Raw genomic sequence first — 19,812 nt, forward strand, 5'->3', positions numbered from 1 at the left:
TGGATAAATTAAAAAAATATTTATAAATATTTATTTTAGATTAAAATGATAAAAATAAGTCAAAAGTTAAATTCAAATATTAATTCGCAAGATTAAAAATGTGTGTCTAAAATTTGTAATTTTGAGAATTATACGTGTCGAGCTTATAATGTGTGACATAGTTATTTTAAAGTTTTTTTAATAATCTTAATCTTAGACATATATATGAACCAAAAGAAAATGTTAAAAGACATTTATAGACCAAAAGAAAATATTAAAGGGTATTTATAGATCAAATGGATGATTTTTATATATATATATATATATATATATATAAGGTGGATGAGCCATTTTCAATACATCCTTTTGGATTAACTTATAAGCTGTTTTCAGTTTTTTAAGTATTTAATTAATCAACTTAAAATTATTTTGTGCTTAAAATAAGTACTAATAAATAATTAGATTTGCTTGGATGAACTTATTTTAAACAGCTTATAGGTTGAAAACAACTTATAAATCAAAAAAAAAAGTTAGATTGCACCTATTTTGTTTTTTCTAATCTATAAGCAAATTTAAACTTATAAACCGTCTAAAATAAAATTTCTTTTTTTGCGGTCCTTTTTCGTTTTTAATTTAAATGATTAGGTGAAATAATTATTTAAATTATTCTTGTAAAAAATAGAGACGGAATCCTGCAGACATCACAGGATGAATCCAGCGAGTGAGCGGGTCCCACTATTGTTTGGGCCAATGGAAGCTTCCAGAACCTCGTCAGCAACCAATCAAGTGTTTATACGATAGCAAACTTGTCTCCCTATTCTTTTTTCAACGGAAAGTAAAAAACTGATAATAATTTTTAATTTTTTTTTACCTAAATACACATTTCATTATTATCTATTTATGAGAATTAGTCGCAATTGTAATTATTCAAGCACTAATTATTTTCTTTAAGAAAGTGCCCAAACTTGTGAGTTGTGGAACCTTCAAAATTAGCGTTGGAGAAAACTTAGGTAAGTCTTGTCTTAAACTCCCCTCTAAATCTTTGCTTACTCAAACAAGTTGTAATCTCATACGGGTTTCTCTATTTCTTCACTTGTTGGTTTTTTCCTTGCCATTTTTACTGATCAAGATTCAATTTTTACTGCTAATTCCAGTACCCTTTGTTCAAATTTGTGCATTTTTTTTGCTGTGGAGATGGATAGAAGTTTACTTGCTGTAAATGGGTGTGTTTATGTGTTATGTGAACACTTTTTAAACCTTATTCAATTTGTTTCTGTTATCAACTATTTTGTCTACCGAATATGTCAAAGTATGAAATGTACTGCTAGGATTTGAGATGCTTGTTACTGGAAATTATGTGTAGCTGGAACACGATGAGATCATACCCAAAACCTTGTAGTTGAATTTTTTCGTCTTAGTAGCTCAGTTGGTTGACTACCTCAACTTTCACCAGGCTGATGAGAATTCAATTCCCCACCTTGTATGTAATCCTCTCCTCCATTTCCCTGGTAAAAAAAATCAATTTGAAAATTAGGTTTCTTAGACTCTTCAAAAATACCGTCTGCCTGCTGCAACATTTTTGGACAATCCGAGCAATATAGTTTGAAAGAAACAATTTATGTGTCTATATGCACTTCATGGAATTCATAAATAGCTTAAAATTTACTGTGCACAGGTGGCCTTTCCTGAATCTGAATGGTTTTGTGTAAACAGCTGCAAATAAATTGTCTTGATATCTATATATGGAGAAGAAACAACACATTACCATATTTACAACGGCAAGCATCCCATGGCTAACTGGAACTGCTGTCAATCCTCTGTTTCGTGCGGCCTATCTTGCAAAAGATGGTAGGATGAAGGTCACTTTGGTTGTTCCCTGGCTGCCGCTGATAGATCAGGAACACTTGTTTCCCAATAATATCACGTTTGATTCACACTTGGAGCAGGAAAAGTATGTACGCCAATGGGTTGAAGAGAGGACTGGATTTGTGTCGAATTTCAACATACTTTTTTATCCTGGAAAGGTAACTCAAAGCCTGAAATATGAACGAGAAGTCGTCTAGTATTTATTGCACCAAAAACTCCATTCTCTTAGATTTGTGGGAGTGTAGCCAATCTCATACTTCAACTGATGGAAATTTTATTCTTCTGAAGCAATTATTGGCACCATGTTAATTGAAAATGGCTATGTGATTGTTCATCAATGACTATTAATATTTGGTTTGGTTTGTTATGAAAATCAACCAAATAATCATGCTTGCTTTTTGAAAAAAATAATAAACGAGTTACTCTGATTTACTTTCTCTCCTTACCAGGATGATTTATAGTGTGCCGGAGGGAAGCTGCTCTGCATGCATTTAGAATGTCATATAATTCCCTTATAAAGTTTTGTGTATCCCTCGAAAGAATAATTTTTTTGTTCATTTCCTTAGTTTCGTACATATTCCCCCCCTTTTTCATGGAATGGAAACCTGAATTTTGTCAATAATCATATCTTAAGTTCAATAACGATAAGTTTCAGGACATGAGAGGGATGACCTAGTTGTAAGGATCTTCGAGCTCTCCCTTTTGATCTACTTCTTGAATTACTGTCATTTCATCAATGATAAGATTTTAATATGAACTCTTGGAGGGGCATTCCTCTCATGTTGAAAAATAGTCGGTGCAGCTTATTTTAGTTTATCGATACTTCTATGTTTTGCAATTGATATGATTCTGGAGTGTTGTATCAGAAATAGAGTGTTGCATTCTCTATTGCAGTTCTCTCTAGATAAAAGGAGCATTCTTGCTTTGGGTGATATTACAGTAATTATACCAGATGACGAAGCAGATATTGCAGTCCTTGAGGAGCCTGAGCATCTTACATGGTATCATCATGGGAAGAGATGGAAAGAAAAATTTCACCTGGTTGTTGGAATTGTTCACACCAATTATTGGGAGATTGTCAAGAGAGAGAGGAACATATTGGTAGCACTCCTGATAAAGTACATTAATGGCTGGGTAGTCGATATATATTGTCACAAGGTATGATGCTACTATTCTTTACTAATTATTTGTTTGTTTTGAGGATCTACTTGTCAGCTAACCTAGGTTGAATGCAACACTTTGACATTTGGCACTTTAATGTAGTGATGCTTGTTCTCTGTTTTGGTTAAACTTGCTAAGTTTGAATTGCGGAAACATGCTTGCGTATTAGTTTCCATTCCTAACACAATCATGCTCAAAAGTTGGAAAACTGTGCAGTTCGTTTTGCATGCTTAGGCACACTATAGGAAATGATGATTACTTAGTTGGCCCGATTTGTCCTACTATAATTATTAACCACGATCTTTCGTTATCTCCTTACTTCTTTTTTGGGGGGAAACATGGCTCCATTAATGATGTAAAACCCATGATTGACCTTTTGAGCTCTTTACACAACATGTAATAACTTTCCTATACATACTGCCCATGCATACTCCTATTGCTGGTAATTGATAAAACTATCTTTTACTGATTAAAGAAAAAACCATGATCTTTTGGTATTTTACGTGTAATGCCTTGACCTATAGAAGTTGCTTGCATTAAATGGCAGGTCATCCGTCTATCTGCTGCAACCCAGGATCTACCGAGATCTGTGGTCTGCAATGTGCATGGGGTTAATCCAAAGTTCCTTGAGATTGGGCTGAAGACTAGGGAGAAACAGCAAAATGATAACCAAGCTTTCAACAAAGGTGTCTACTACATTGGTAAGAAGTTGTGGAACAAAGGGTACAAGGAGCTACTTGATCTTTTACGTGATCATCAAAAGGAACTTTCTGGATTTGAGATCGATTTATATGGTAGTGGTGAGGATTCTGCTGAAATTGAGGTGGCAGCTAAGAAGTTGGCATTGACAGTTAGGGTTAATCCTGGACGTGATCATGCAGATCCTTTGTTTCACGAGTAAGCACCTGCAGAGCTATCCTCTTTGACACAGATTTCTATTTTTTCTGTCTATTTGATAAATTAGTGTTCTGCCATAAAATAAAGAGAATCTAAAAGAAGGATAAAACAAATAGTCAAAAGTTAATATTGCTATATATGTTAGAAGCTGGATAGGCGACGGAATATTAGTGTATTAGTGTATGAAAGTGCTCTAATAATCGTTGATTGCTAATCTTCTTCATCAATTGTTCATGTCTTTGTCACAAAAGTATAATTGAGATGGCATGGACCTCTTTCACGTAATGGAAGAAGATGATGATAGAAGTTGTCAGTTGTTAGTTGTTACCATCTAAAATGTAGGCCTCATGGTTCTTATCATGCTTGTTTTGGCTGATTTACTTTTTCCTTATCTTTACTTCCTTTATAGACAAAGAAAATTGTATCCCACAAGTTGAAAAATAAGGCCTTAGCCTTCCACTTGGCATCCTCCTTGAGTTTCAAGTTGTAGGTTGGATATCTAACTCTTATATATATCATTACAAAACAGAACTGCTGCAAACGTCACATTTTTTTTAATAATTAACGATTAAGAAGCATCACAATCAAGTTTCTTCATTAAAAACTCCTTTTAGTGCTAACAAGAAGAATAAATATAGCAATATTTTTCTGAATTTGGTTAATAAATAAATACAACATCTAAAAGCACTCCTCAATTTACCAATGCCATTGACTTGACTAAAAATGAAAATTTTGCTAGTACAAGGTCCCTAATCTAGAAATTTAGAAAAGCTAAAGAATCTATGAAAAAGGAAACAAGTCATTGATCAAGGCATCATAGCCATAAGACTTCTCTCCTTGCATTTGTCTTTGTCAATGATGATCTACCTTGTTATTACACTAAAGCTTTTCATTTCATATCTCTCCAAAAATATTGAGAAATGTTGAATGAGGCATAAATGTGGCTGGTCTATCACATTTGGGATGAAGTTAGTTAGATCATTGTTTTCTGTGACAGTTGTGACAGTTGGATAAACGTTAATGATTAAGCGAGTCCATGGATACTTTTGTCATCTTAAAGATTAATTTGGGCCTTAACTTTGTAGTGTAGGATCTCTCAAATGTTGGTTAAAACCTCCTTAGAACCTCCATCCCTTTTTTTTAAAGTTTTGAAAGATGAAATATTTTGGGACTTGGAAAGACAGGCATTCACTTTCAGACAAACTTATTCAAGGGACAGAAACTCTATTATGACGAATATGAACCATGCTAAAATCAGCAGTCAATAGATTCTGTTGTTAGTTCCTTTCATTATTTGGGTTATATTGTGTTATCTCAAGGCATAATTTAATTTGTCGAATACATTTTAATAACAAAATCCGCCTACTTTTCATTGTAGGGAGCTTAATATTTGCTGTCTTTCATCGTTTTCTGATTCATTTTACTTCTTTTTTCCCCTTTTGGTTTTAGTTATAAGGTACTCCTTAATCCAAGTACCACAGATGTAGTTTGTACAACCTCGGCTGAAGCATTAGCTATGGGAAAGATAGTTGTATGCGCCAACCATCCGTCAAATGAGTTCTTCATGCAGTTCCCGAATTGTCGAACATATGATGATGGTGAGGGATTTGTTAAAGCTATACTCAAGGCATTGGCTGATGAGCCTGCCCCCTTGGCAGATGCACAAAGGCATGCACTTTCTTGGGAAGCAGCAACCGAGCGCTTTCTGAAAGCAGCAGAGCTGGATACTCTGCCAACAAAGAATCAATCACAGACTACTACTTCAGAGTCTTTTCTCTCTACATCACTGAACTTAACCAAAAAACTCGAGGATGCATCAGCGTTAGTTCACTTCGTAGGGACTGGATTTCTGAGCTCACAACCTGATGAAGAGCAATGTAAAGAACTTGGCTTGAAAGTTCCTCCAAAGAAAACCGGATTTTCATCTGGAAAATGGATCTAAGACTGAGTCCAGAGTCTGGCAAGGCAGATGGTTTCGTCGTTATTGATCGTAGTATTGCTTGTGTTTGATTGCCAAGAATAATTAGGAGTAACTTTTGTTGTTGTAATGAAGGGTTTAAGGATTTAGATGTTGTATATTAAGTAGCTGATTCCAACTCATTTGGGATTTGAGGCACTGATGATTGATATGTTATGAAATGTTATTCTGTTGTACATACTCTCTAGGTGGCTTCATTCAACTTTATGTGGGAGAAAGAACAAATCAACCATCGTTGGCCCCATGATGTCTTCAATGTTAGCTAATTGAATGTTTAAATATGAAGAGTTTTTCTCTGGCCTCATGATGTCTTCTTGCATCTTTAAATAAAAGTGTCAAAAAATTTATCCTATCAAGGTTGGAGAATCTTAGCTTGAGGTCTTAGATAGCTTAGTTGGTTGACTAGCGTTGAACTTTCACATTATTGGTAAGGATTTGATTTCATACATTATAGACAAAAAAAAAATGCAGCTACTAGCTAGGGAAAGAGTTTTTTTAACAAATGAATGCATAGGGAGGATCGATAAGAAAAAAATAATTAAGGTTTATATATTTTTGATTGAGCAAATTAAGAAACAAACTAATTTAGCCAAGCAAGAAATTTAACTTTGAAAGTAAGTTTATGTTTTGGTAGGTTTTTAAGTGAGGTTAAGTCAATTGATGTAGTAAGTTAAAGCTTACCCTCCTCCCCCTCCCCCCCACCCCCCCACATTTCCTCCATTTTGGGATCATAATTCTATCTTTTTTAAATGTCTCATAAATAATCCAAATTACCTAAGACCAAATTCAATGTTGAATCCTTTCTCTGTATGTGTTTATGAAATTAATATTGAATCAATGAGTTATGAAGTTGTTACTGTTGGGTTTAATTGATAGGTTGAATGAGAAATGGAGGGAAAAAAAGTGAAGGGAAAAATGATTTGTTCAAGTGGAGGAAAAAATGATTTGTTCTCTCTTACTTTATGAAATAAACATTTGTCCCACATAGGTGGTGGAAATAAAAAGTCTCTTACTTAAAAGTAGAAGCACTCCTTCATGTTGCTAAAGGGTCAAGAAGAGGGTTTCCCTCATGCCGTCGTCATCATCACTCACTCGGCTTGGATTCAACTTTGAATTTGGTCAATTGATTGATAATCTTTTTGGATCAAATTTTCTTTAATTTTTTAATTAATTAATATTATTTATTTATTTAATTAATTAATTGAAAATCCTGACCCGTGACCCGACCTGTTTCTTTCTTTCTCGAATTAATTTAAAATATTTCTCTCCGTTTTTCCAACGGAATTTTTCTGAAAGGTTGCAACCCTGTCTGAAAAGTTGCAAACCTTTTTCCAACAGGTATTTTTTCTTAAAAGTTGCAAACAAGCTATATATATCTGTTGATCCTCAGAATGTTCCTTACGAAAATTTCTGATAGACATCTTCTTCTTCTTCTTCTTCTTCTTTTCTGCACTTCTTAAAAACTCGTGTGACATACTGCCTTCAAGTGGTTCACAATCACTATAATTTGCTGTACCGCTATTCTGGTGAGTAAATCGTTCTATCCTGGGAGGAAAGATTCCAAAACCTTAGGTACATTGAGGGGAATAATTTCCTTAAGGACACACTATGAATTCACTGGGCTCGATTTCTTGTTCTTACACAATTTTTCCAGACACTGTTCTTATTTTCAGTTTCTGTTCTGATTCTATCTTTTATTTCAGAATTTATTATTGATATTTCATCATTTGTTTTCAATACAGTTTACTAACAGTTAGAGAGTCAAAATAGTGTTGCCTATTTATGGTATTAGAAACCTAGTACAATCGTTTATCATTTAAATATATATTAGTAACAGTAGAGTAGATAGGAGTTACTACACATTGTTTTTTCTATATTCAAAAAATAGTGTTACAACCTCTTATTCTTATAAATTTATCTATTGCATGCTCGTAAATTATTTGGCTAAAACAACAACTAATTACTAATTAGCTAGCTTTAAATTTAATTTGACTCACTATTATTAGATTAAAAAAATATGTCGTAACTTATAATTATTTATAGTTAGATAAAAGGACAATCACGTACAGTGGTTTTCCTAAAAAGTAAGGTATAATATAATTCAATCAATACAAACCAATGAAATTATAATTAAAATGTGAGTCAAAATAATCTAAACTATCAAGATTAATATTATAGACTACAAGGTATGAAATTGAGTTGTTAACATATTTAAGTAGATAAAGATGAGAAAACCACTACCGGGCAAAAGTTGACTTAATAATAATAATAGTTTGTTTACGTATTCTTTGATTTTCCTGCAAACATAATGTTTTGTTTTTGGTACATATTTAAAGATGGATAGATTTGATTTAATTTTGAGATCTAGTCAAATCTAATGTAAATCAATATATATAGAATGTTATTTACAATATATCCTAATTTATCTTGTAAAAATACCTCACACCAACTATAAAACCTCGTCTTTTGTTCCTCAATTTTCAACCCCTCAATTGCATTCTCTATTTCTCTTTATACATGTCCTCCACTTTGGAAATCACATTTTAAGCTTTCTTTTCTATAGTCCAAAAATATTTTCTCAACAACTCTCATCAGTACTGCTTGAGGGCATATCTGTGAGTCCCCTTGAGCTTTTCAACTGGTATAGTAATTTGTGCACTCATGTCTCAATTCGTTTTCCCTTATATAATACTATATAGTAGTAATTACATGTTTGTTCTCCTCTGAACTCACTTTAGTTTGAGATTCACACACTCTCATTCAATAAAGAAATTTATATAGTGTATTATCTTATTGTGGTAATCATGGTAAGAAACAAGTCTTAAATGCAAAAAAGAAGTGAAAGAAAATACATAAAAGATAAGTGTTCTAAGGAGATCATGTTCTCTAAAATGCGCATAGCTCTATGTAAGAAAGCAACAAGTTCTTCTGTTTTGTATGGAATTGGATTTTCTATTATTATTTCTTCAATTGCAGGTAAACCATTTATATTTGATAAACCAGACGTTGGATCAGTCGTCTATAGATTTTTGCAAGAAAAACAATCATCTGGGTATTCCTCAAGTTGTAGGATGGCAATTGAAAGAACTTGAGATCACAAAAACATGAGAAGAGACAATATCCATTTGATAGCTCATGTTTTTGTGATCACAATTTTTTTTTAATTGTCATCCAAATACTCAAGGAACACTCAGTTGATTAATTTGCCTGCAAAAAGTGATCGACGATAGATTCAACATCTGGTTTACCAAACATAAATGGTTCACCTTCAATTGAAAATAATAATAATAATAGTGAATTTGATTCCACACAAAATAGAAAGATTCGTTGCTTTCTTACATAAAACTCTCTATATTTTGGAGAACGTGATTTCCTCAAAACGCTTATATTTTATGAACTTCCTTTCACTTTTTTTTCTTCATTTGAGAGCTCTTTCTTGCCATGATTATCTCAATAAGAGATACGATATATAACTTTTTTGTTGAATGAGTGTGTGCATCTCAAATTAGAGTGAGTACACATGAGAGAAAAAAATGTATATTTGTATACGGGGAGACAAAAATTGAGACATAAGTGCACAAGTTACTATACCAGTGTAGGAAAGCTCAACGAGACTCATAGATGGGCCCTCAGGCAGTACTAACAAAAGAGTTGTTGGTTTTGGTCGATCACTTCTGTAATGACCCTGAAGGTCATTTTTGAATTTTTTGTAAAAAGATTATTTTACCCCTTTCGGTAGTTTTTTCAAGTCATATTTGATTGATATCTGATGTCTGTTCCATAGTTTTCTTGAAAAGTTGAGATTTTTGGTAAACTGAGTTTTAGAGGTTTAGAATGACTCAAAAATGGTATTTGAGGTTATTTAGAGTTTCGAGTCTCAGAATGGAATTCCGTCGATTCCATCAGTTCCAGATCATTGAAATTGGTCTAGGAGATTGACGGAACCATATTTGGGGTCATATCATGGATTTGAGGTGTTGAGTTGGAAATAATTAAATTTTTGATCGTAGGTTTGACTTTGGTCAACATTTGAGTATTGGATGCTCGGAATTGAATTCCGACGACTCCGTTGGATTTGGAGGGTGATTTTAGGTCTAGGGGGAGTTCGTGTGTATTTTTCGAAAGCTCCGAAGGCGATTTGGTCATTTGAGGCATAAAGTTGTTTTAGTTGTGACTCTTTGGTTTCCGGATTAAGGAGGCCTAGAAATCAAAATCTGATGATTTTGTTGAGTCCGAAACGTCTAGTTTAGTAGGGTTGCATATATGGTTTGTTTATACGGGATCCCGAACGAATCCCGAGGATCAATTCGGAGACTTTGAGATTTAAGGGAAGGCGGTGTCGCCTTAGCGACCTCCGCTTTAGCGGAAACCCTTTGCAAAAGCGAAGGTAAGGCCGTGCAGGCTTCCCTAAAGCGAAGTGTGTGTCGCAAAAGCAACCTTCACTTAAGCGAGCACTCGCTAAAGCGACGACCGAGATTTTTGCAGGCTTCGCTTAAGCGAACTCAGTGTCGCTTAAGCGACATCAGAGATGAGTTTTGCCGGGGTTTAAGGTGTTTTTCACAACTTTCATATATGTGCAGCTGAGTAGCATTTTTCGATCCGCAAATCTATATTTAGGTATGACTAATTAGTCTCTTGTATAGTAAACAATTCATTCCTCCATCTCCATGTTGGAAGCATTTTTGGTATCATATAAGAGAAATATTCAAAATCAAAGATGGTTGTCTGCCTGCACCCTACTAAGAATACACGTAGGATTATTTTTAAATATTCTCTCAAAAAGTTGAAGCCACTGGAAAGGAAGACAATTTCTCTCCAAGCTCCACACAGTTTTGTCTATATCTCTTAAATAGGAGATCTTAGTATCTTAATTGGTTGACTATTTAAATTGTCATCTTAATTGCGATGGTTCCATTGCTCACCATCTTATCTCCCCCCCTACAAAATAAAAATAAAAATCTCCTCATTTGCAACGATTTGCTTCTGGTAATTCAAATTATTAATTAGTCCCTTTTTGCCTGAGTGCCACCTATTTCATTTTTTAGTTTTAATTAAGCCTATTTTCCAGGAAGTAGCTTTTCTGCCATCTCATTTAGTTTTATCCAGAAGATTTAATTTATCGGTGTTGGAGGAATTAGGAGTACCCTCATATACGTATATATCACCAGGCCAACTCACTTAGATAATTTGGAAGAGATATTAATTAGATTTCTTTTGTACCTGGATATATAGTTATAGGTTGTTGAAATTCTTTCCTTCGCTACTGATATCTTAGGCTGATCGTCTGTACCTAGTGATGGAAGATGGTGCGGTTGCAAATCAAGCCTGCGAAGACTCCAACCCATCTCACTCCACATAGGAAAATATCTATTTTAACCCACGCTATCGATCCCACATATTTTTTTTCTAATTATATTTTTTTAAAACTAAGTTTGATACTAGAAATGATTTTTTTTTGAAGGAAAATTACACCTAATAGATCAATTGTGAAACTATTTACCTAAATTGGATCCAACTCAAACTATTTATCCTTAATAAACTCATTATTCAAACTATTTACCCTCTTATCCCACTTTTTTCCTTTTAATTTCGTGTATGACGTCATGCTGACGTTAGCATCACTGCTCCTCTTTGATACCAGTATAATATACTCTAATGGTATCAACCAGTTTCGCTGAAGCACTGTGTTTTCTCTCTTGATACCATCAGAGTATATATATATACTCTCATGGTATCAAACGTGTATTTATGCTAGTGCCCCTTCCCTTGTTCCTCTTTGATACCATTAGAATATAATATACTCTGATGGTATCAAGCAACTTATCAAGCAGTTTTTTCTTGATACCATCAGAGTATAATATACTCTGATGATATCAAGAAGGAAGAGACAGTGCTTCAGCGAAACTGCTTGATACCATCAGAGTATATTATATATACTCTTATGATATCAAATGCGCGAAATAGTTAAAAATAAGGGGTATGAAAGTAATGGGTATCCAATGATAAATAATTTTCTTTTTTGGGTATAACAATAATTATCCCTATTTTTTTCCCATTTTTCAGCCAAGTAATATTTAATTTAATAGATAATGACTTGAAATTAATTGCTTGGAGGTCAATTGTGGATTTTTCCTACCAAATAGTATCAATTTTGCATGATCTTCTATTTAATTTGGGTTGACTAGGCAAAGAATGAATTGAGAATAATAATAATTCATTTTCCAATTTTATGATGTTGATTTTCATACTACGATTATATTTTTGGTAGATTTTCAAGATTAATAAGTTTGATCTATTTTTGACTTTTGATCAAATCTAATATAAATTAACATATATATATATAGAGAAGGTTATTTATAAGATTTCCAAATATTATTTTGTAAAATCATCCTACACCAACTATAAAAATCCTTCTTTTGTTGCTTAATTTCTACCCCTCAATTGCTTTCTCTAATGCAACTTGAGAGCTAGGGATATCCAAGAACCACTTCTTGCTTTCTTTTCTGTTTGTTTTCTAGTTTCTCTCTCGCAACATCTAAGACACAGAGAAACAAATCATGTCATCTTTAACCGCATTGAAGAAAAACAATGAAAATGCTATACTTAGCGCAACTGATGTTGAGGAATTTATCAATCATACTCGAGGAGAACATAAGAAGTACAAGGAGAAGATCGAAATAATGAAAAGGATAATGGAAACTTTGAAGAAGAAAAGGGAATCTTTGAAGAAGAAAATTGAAGATATAAAGATAGCACATCTTGAACAAGAACAAGCACATCAAGTTGAAAAGGCCAAGGTGCAAAAACTTGACATCCAATTGGAGCATGCTCAAGCAAAGCAAAAGGAGATTGAGCAGCTCAAGAATTCAGCTCCTCCAAGGATTAAATCTACCACTCAACCTCTACCTCCTCTAGCGTATGCAGAATTTTTTATAGGCGGTGGTCGACCTTTGAAGAAGAGAACAAATTAGAGGGAATAATATTTTTTTTTTCGTTGGGATTTCATTTTTTTTTCTTAGAAGAGAAAAAATAAAATACTTATTAAAGAGTGGCGAGATAAAAAAATTTAAAAGGAAATTAAAGAATACCAAGATAAACTTTAGCATGTAATAGATTCTCCATTAGAGTTTCTTGTTATACTTTCAGTTTTTAGCTTCAGTTACTGTCAACTTGTGTTCTAAAAAAAATGCTCCTTCTATACATGTTCTCCACTTTGGAGATCATATTTACAAGTTTCTTTAATGTCCTCCAAAAAATTATCTCAAATGTATGAGCTATTTTAAGATAGATATTTTAATCAATCTTATTAAATCTATATTCTCTTTGTCTCAATTTATGTGATGGTGTTGAAATTTTGAGAGTCAAATTACTTCTATAGGTTCTCGAAGAGACAAAGACGAATTATTTTAAACTCACGTAGAGATGTTCAATTTACTTTATATTTATGTGATGGCCTTGACTTTTTGTTGATCCGGTTTTCTTTTTCTTTGTCTCTTTAATATATTAGTGTTCTGCCATAAAATAAAAAGAATCAAAAAGAAGGATAAAACAAATAGTCAAAAATTAATATTGCGATATATGTTAGAAGCTGGATAGGCTCTAATAATCTTTGATTGCAAACATAGACCTCTTTAATGTAATGGAAGAAGATGATGATAGAAGTTGTCAGTTGTTACCATCTAATATGTAGGCTTCATGGTTCTTGTCATGCTTGTTTTAACTGATTAACTCTTGCCTTATCTTTGCTTCCTTTATAGACAAAATAAAGTGTATCCCACAAGTTGAATAATAAGGCCTTAACCTTCCACTTGGCATCCTCCTTGACTTTAAAGTAGTGAGTTAGATATCTAACTGTTGGGAGCGAATAATCAAGTGTTATGCGGAAGCTATCTGTTACAACCCATATTTTTGTACATTTGGACATTTGGAATAATTGTAACAAGTGAAGGATAATGGTACGTTTTGGTCTTGTTTGATACATAAGTTGGTTATGGAATTTTGGAGATGGAAATATTGAAAAAAAAAGAATAAGGAAAATAAATAAATATATATATATATATAAGTTGGAAGTTCACAAAATGTAGTTTATGAAAACATATGGGCCAAGGGATTGGGCTTTGAAAGAAATCAAAATAATAAGAGAGGCCCAACACAAGGAAAGGGCCCAAGTCTTGGAACTTAGCCCATTAATTAAGTGGCTTATATATATATATATATGTTGATGACTTTTAAGTCATATTTATCCATTAAGTTTTCTTTATCAACAAGAGGATTCAAGAGAGTTCTAGAGAGAAAGGAAGAGAAGAAACTTGAAGCTAGAGAAAGAATAGGTTCGGCCAAGGGAAAAAAAAGGTAAGTCTCCGATTTTGCTTCGTGAATTAATTATCTAGGGTGTACCAAGGTGTTATGAAGGTATTGGTAATGAATTTTTATGGTTCGGAGCAGCCCAAAACGTCACCGAACAGCCCCAAAGTTTTAGCCGCGCTAGGAGAGCTTCCGAGGCAAGTTTTGGAGAGTTTCCGTAAAGGTAAGGTCTCTCCTTTAAAATTGGAGTTTATGATGTTGTTATGAGGTGTATTACGTGTCCTAAATATGGCTGGAAGCAGACAAAATGTATAAGGGGGCATGATGTTGGAAACTACTAAATTAAAGTCGTAGTAGCTAAATCGAAGTCGCGTAGTGTATGGTCGTTGAGGCGCTGCGGGTGCAGCTGGTTGGATTGTATGTTGCAGGGCTTTAAAGTATTTTAAAAAGGGTGTGGTTGCTGCTGGTTGCAGCCACACGACCCCCCATTTGGTATGGTTAAAGATTTTACGAAATAAAGGTTAAAAACTCTATTTTGGTATCATAGTTTTATGCTAGTTGTTTGGAGCTTGTGTTGTGTAAAGTTGAGGTGATTTGATTGTATATATACTGCTGGTTGTTGTTGTTGATATGATTGTTGACATGGTGGCCGAGTTGAGATCTCGGGGATGGTGTATTTATAGGGGAGATGCTGCCGAAATTTCGGCAGATTAGAAGTTAATTTGTTTGAAGGATTAAGACGAGTATATGGTGATGAATCTAATGACTATGTCAACTCTATTGAATGTAGACTAACAAGTTGGAAGAATAAGAAAAGCTAGTAAGGCGCGATACAGGTATGTAAATTTAACCGTTCCTTCTTTTGGCATGTCTTTGGCATAAGTATGTAAGGCTTACCCTTCTTTTTCAAGGCATGATTCCGATGTTATGGTTTCATAAGTGCTTCCATATATTCTTTGTTTTCAAAAGCTAGGTGTCAATGGTCCCAAGGAAATGACTATTTTTTTTCCTATAACCTGTCAATGTTTTCCAAAATGTCTATGATTTTCCAAAACAAAGGTTTACAATATTACAAGCTTTTATGACAATGACGATGGATATGTTTTACAACGACATTGATGATGTCGAGGATGAGAATATGTCTATGATGGATATGATAAGAACGGCTTCATGTATGTAATGTTTACTCTTCTTTCTCTTGGCATGTTTTGACATAAGTATATAGAGCTACACTTTCTTTTGGCATGATATTTATGAAACAAGTATATGTCCTTTTGTACAATTTCAAGGAAGTCCTATTCGTAGAGCCACTAGGATGGTCAATTTTCTTGAGTTTCCAAAAGATATTTTTCTCGTGCTTAAATACGTGTATATGATTCCAAAAGTTTTATGTTGATATAATCCATGTAAATTTTTGAAAGGTACTTGACATGACTCTTATCTTGTTTTGTTAATCATAGCTCATTCCGATTATTCTATGAGTCTTGAAAATTGGTCCTATGTGCATATGTATACGATTTGGCGTCTTATGAGATTGTGACCTTATTCTACGTTCTCTTAATATTATCTTTCGTTGATAGTCTCATCCTATAATAATTGTTCCTTCAAGGTGAGACAAAGCGACCATGATTAGTCAATAATACAATCAGAGGTTACCGACCTTCCGTCACTCCGATAGATACATGACTTTCGTTGAGCTCTCCTGCATGCTGTCTATATGTATATGTATACGTATATGTATATGGGGGCACGCCGACGTTGTTCGGTGATATGACTTTTATTTTTTATGCATATGAAAAAGAAATATTTTTAAAGATAAGACAAGCATGCATGGCATCCGGCCTAAAAGGCACACATATGTACAGGTTACCCTCTTATCTCATTATATGCTCTATGATTCTATGATATGGTTATTCATACCTTATGTTCTTTGTTATGCTAATTTTCATGACTTACATACTCAGTACAAAGCTCGTACTGACCCTCTTTTTCTTCGGGGGCTGCGTTTCATGCCGCGCAGGTACACCCAGATGAATAGAAGCTATTATAGAAGATGTTCCAGTGGGGTTAGCAACTCCACTTGTTCCTGGAGTGCTGCCGAGTCAGAGTATATGCGCTATGATGTTTCATTCAAAGTTAGAGACTTTGCAGATAGAGTTGTGGGTATAGAGTGTCAGCTTTGTAAGCGGCGTCCCCAACCGATATGTTATTATGTAGTATGTCATGAGTTTATGAGATGATAGATTTTGGATAGCAAGATTCGGAAAGCGTAGCTATGTTTTTCATTTCTTTTTGATGCAAAATTCTAAAGAGATTGAGAATGTAATATGAGTTAGCGGGTTCGCTCGGCTCCGAGCACGGGGTTGGGTGCCCATCACACCCTGTTGAGATCGGGGTGTGATACTATCAAAACAAACCTCGGAAGACAATGAGTAAAAAGACAAATGAGAAATATACCAAAAGAGACACAAATATTTAATGTGTTTCGATCAATCGACCTACAATTCACTAGATAAATATGAAAGTACAAAATATCGAGAGAAATAACCTCACACAATTCACTCGGATTAAAACTAGGTTCACACTAGTGTTAACGTAACACTTGTGTCTCACAAAGTTTCCCCCTACACAAAAACTCAAAGCCCCCTACATTGTAAATGCTACTTGTTAGAAGGAATAAACCTCTATTTATAGAGGTTTTGATGAAAATTACACCTAATAAATCAATTGTGAAACTATTTACCCAAATTGAACTCAATCCAAACTATTTATCCTTAATAAACTCATTATCCAAACTATTTACCCTCTTATCCCACTTTTTTTGCTTTTAATTTCGTGCATGACGTCATGCTGACGTCAGCATCACTGCTCCTCTTTGATACCAGTATAATATACTGTAATGGTATCAAGCAGTTTCGTTGAAACACTGTTTTTTTCTCTTAATACCATCAGAGTATATATATACTCTCATGGTATCAAACGTGTATTTATGCCAGTGCCCCTCCCCTTGTTCCTCTTTGATACCATCAGAGTATAATATTCTCTGATGATATCAAGAAGTAGGGGTGCTCACGGTTCGGTTTGGATCGGTTTTTATTTAAAAAATAACCAAACCAATTGAGTCGGTTATTCAAATTGTCAAATCAAACCAAATCAAACTATATCGGTTTTTACTATTCAGTTTTTGTCGGTTTTTATCGGTTTTTTCGGTTTTTGTCGGTTTTTAAATCACCTTGTAGACACTAGTCACTATTTGAATTTAAACTTATTTGAAATAGTATTGCCAAGAATAGTCACTCCTAAAACTAAACTCATGAGCATAATTATTCTTAGCAATGATGATATGAAGTCCACATTTTGTTTACTTTTACTTTGGGTCCAACCATGCAAGATGGACTCATTTCATTAGAAGTCCATCAAAATATTTTGACCCAATCTAGTATAATTCAAAAGCATGGCCAAGATCAAGAATATAAAAATTCAATATAAATTGTATTTTTTCATAAAAAAATTAAAACACACACACATATATATACAAATTTAATTTTTAAAATATGTATATATAAAGTCGGTTTGGTTCGGTTTTTTCGGTTTTTTTTAGACTTGAAACCAAAACCAAACCAAATATAGTCGGTTTTTAAATTTAAAAACCAAACCAAATCAAACCAAATAAATGTCGGGTTTTTTTTCCGGTTTGGTTTGGTTATCGGTTTGGTTCGGTTTTTCGATTTTTCGTGTTCAGCCCTATCAAGAAGGAAGAGACAGTGCTTCAGCGAAACTGCTTGATACCATCAGAGTATATTATATATACTCTTATGATATCAAATGCGCGAAATAGTTAAAAATAAGGGGTATGAAAGTAATGGGTATCCAATGATAAATAATTTTCTTTTTTGGGTATAACAATAATTATCCCTATTTTTTTTTTCATTTTTCAGCCAAGTAATATTTAATTTAATAGATAATGACTTGAAATTATTAATTGCTTGGAGGTCAATTGTGGATTTTTCCTACCAAATAGTATCAATTTTGCATGATCTTCTATTTAATTTGGGTTGACTAGGCAAAGAATGAATTGAGAATAATAATAATTCATTTTCCAATTTTATGATGTTGATTTTCATACTAAGATTATATTTTTGGTAGATTTTCAAGATTAATAAGTTTGATCTATTTTTGACTTTTGATCAAATCTAATATAAATTAATATATATATATATATAGAGAGAGAGAAGGTTATTTATAAGATTTCCAAATATTATTTTGTAAAAGCATCCAACACCAACTATAAGAATGTGTTTTAAAAGAAAATATGTATATTTATTTGAAAAAAAATGTATTTTGACCCATTAAGTAATAATAAGAGTATTTTCAGACCAATTTATTAATGATAAAGATATTTTTAGACTAAACTGTTAACAAAAGTCATTTTTATTTAATTTCTACAATTGAAAAAATTGTCATTTAGTGCTTTTATCTAATAATTATTATTTAGTTATTTATTCTAATATTTAGCATTTTAAAACTAATTAAAATTACATCTATTAAATATTTACTTATTTGTAAAATGCAAGAGTCTGACAAGGCAGATAATTTCGTTGTTACTGATCGTAGTATTGCTTGTGCTTGACTGCCAAGAATACTTTAGGAGTAATTTTGTTGTTGTAATGAAGGGTTTAAGGTATTAGGTGTTGTATATTAAGTAGCCGATCCCAACTTATTTGGGATTTGAGGCCACTGATGATTGATATTAAGAAATATTATTCTGTTGTACATACTAGGGTTGTACAGGGCAAACCGATAAACCGCACCAAATCGACAAATCAAACCAAACCGGAAAAAAAAATCGACTGGTGGTTTGGTTTGACTTGGTTTGGTGTTTGGAAAAAAAATCCGACCATTATAGGGTTGGTTTGGTTTTAACTAAAAAAAGTCAAACCGAACCCAAACCGACCCGATTATAGATATACAACTTTTAAATTATGTTATACATAAAAATATTTATTAAAATATAATTTATAAATATTTTTTAAAAAAATTTCATAATTTTTTTCCTTACATTTAGATTTGGACTTGAGAAACCCATCTAAATAATATACAAATAAAGTCCATCTTATAAAGTTAAAAAACTTCAAACAGTGTTCTACCTCCATCTTATATGTTAATATTTTGTTCTAGAACTCTTTTTAAGAAGCACTGCTCTGTTATTTTTATTAGATACTATAAAAAATCCGAGAAATCCGAAAAAACCCGAAAAACTCGAGAAAAATTGATATCGAAAAACCCGACTTTATTGGTTTGGTTTGGTTTATAGATTTAATAACCCGACACAAATGGTTTGGTTTAGTTTGTAAAAAATCCGAACCAACCCGGTCCATGTACACCCGTACATACTATATATATATATAACTTCTAGAGACCTGGAATTATATTAAAATTGCTTGATCTAAACCATTTTAATTAGATAATCTTGTATAGAGCTGAGCACAAAATTGATTTTAATGATTAATAAATAATTATAAAAAACTCAGGACTTTAGAAGATAATTCATATGCTACTAATTTGGTATCATGCAAACTATTTCTAGGTTTCTAATGAATAAGCAAAAAGATTGTGCCAATTCAATG

At 33.1% G+C, this 19,812-nt stretch overlaps 1 protein-coding gene and 1 long non-coding RNA gene across 6 annotated transcripts; both read left to right on the forward strand.

Annotated features, from left to right (window-relative positions):
- The first annotated feature begins 884 nt into the window (after positions 1–884).
- Positions 885–6,057, forward strand: LOC129886598 (digalactosyldiacylglycerol synthase 2, chloroplastic). Of its 5 annotated transcripts, none has more exons than XM_055961356.1 (5): positions 885–989; positions 1,693–2,003; positions 2,740–3,003; positions 3,554–3,903; positions 5,353–6,057. In XM_055961356.1, exons 2-5 carry the CDS (start codon positions 1,722–1,724, stop codon positions 5,843–5,845), a joined length of 1,389 nt encoding a protein of 462 aa, XP_055817331.1. In that variant the 5' UTR covers positions 885–989; positions 1,693–1,721; the 3' UTR covers positions 5,846–6,057. The 5 variants fall into 5 exon arrangements, with proteins under 5 accessions (XP_055817331.1, XP_055817330.1, XP_055817335.1 ...); XM_055961355.1 differs by having other exon boundaries at positions 895–989; positions 1,655–2,003; XM_055961360.1 differs by lacking the exon at positions 885–989 and adding an exon at positions 1,058–1,074.
- Positions 6,058–14,131: 8,074 nt separating this feature from the next.
- Positions 14,132–16,616, forward strand: LOC129884750 (uncharacterized). Its single transcript, XR_008765979.1, has 4 exons — positions 14,132–14,233; positions 14,327–14,408; positions 14,976–15,021; positions 16,206–16,616. It is a non-coding gene; the product is annotated as an uncharacterized LOC129884750 (long non-coding RNA).
- The last annotated feature ends 3,196 nt before the right edge of the window (positions 16,617–19,812 follow it).

The sequence above is a fragment of the Solanum dulcamara genome, chromosome 4 (genome assembly GCF_947179165.1).
Source record: "Solanum dulcamara chromosome 4, daSolDulc1.2, whole genome shotgun sequence".
Lineage (NCBI taxonomy): Eukaryota > Viridiplantae > Streptophyta > Magnoliopsida > Solanales > Solanaceae > Solanum > Solanum dulcamara.

Bases quoted from the DNA above. Each gene is read 5' to 3' on its own strand.
- LOC129886598 (XM_055961356.1), top strand. From the start codon at position 1,722: ATGGAGAAGAAACAACACATTACCATATTTACAACGGCAAGCATCCCA. The intron at 3,004-3,553 runs GTATGATGCTAC...ATTAAATGGCAG, and splicing joins TCGATATATATTGTCACAAG to GTCATCCGTCTATCTGCTGC. The intron at 3,904-5,352 runs GTAAGCACCTGC...TTTTGGTTTTAG, and splicing joins GCAGATCCTTTGTTTCACGA to TTATAAGGTACTCCTTAATC.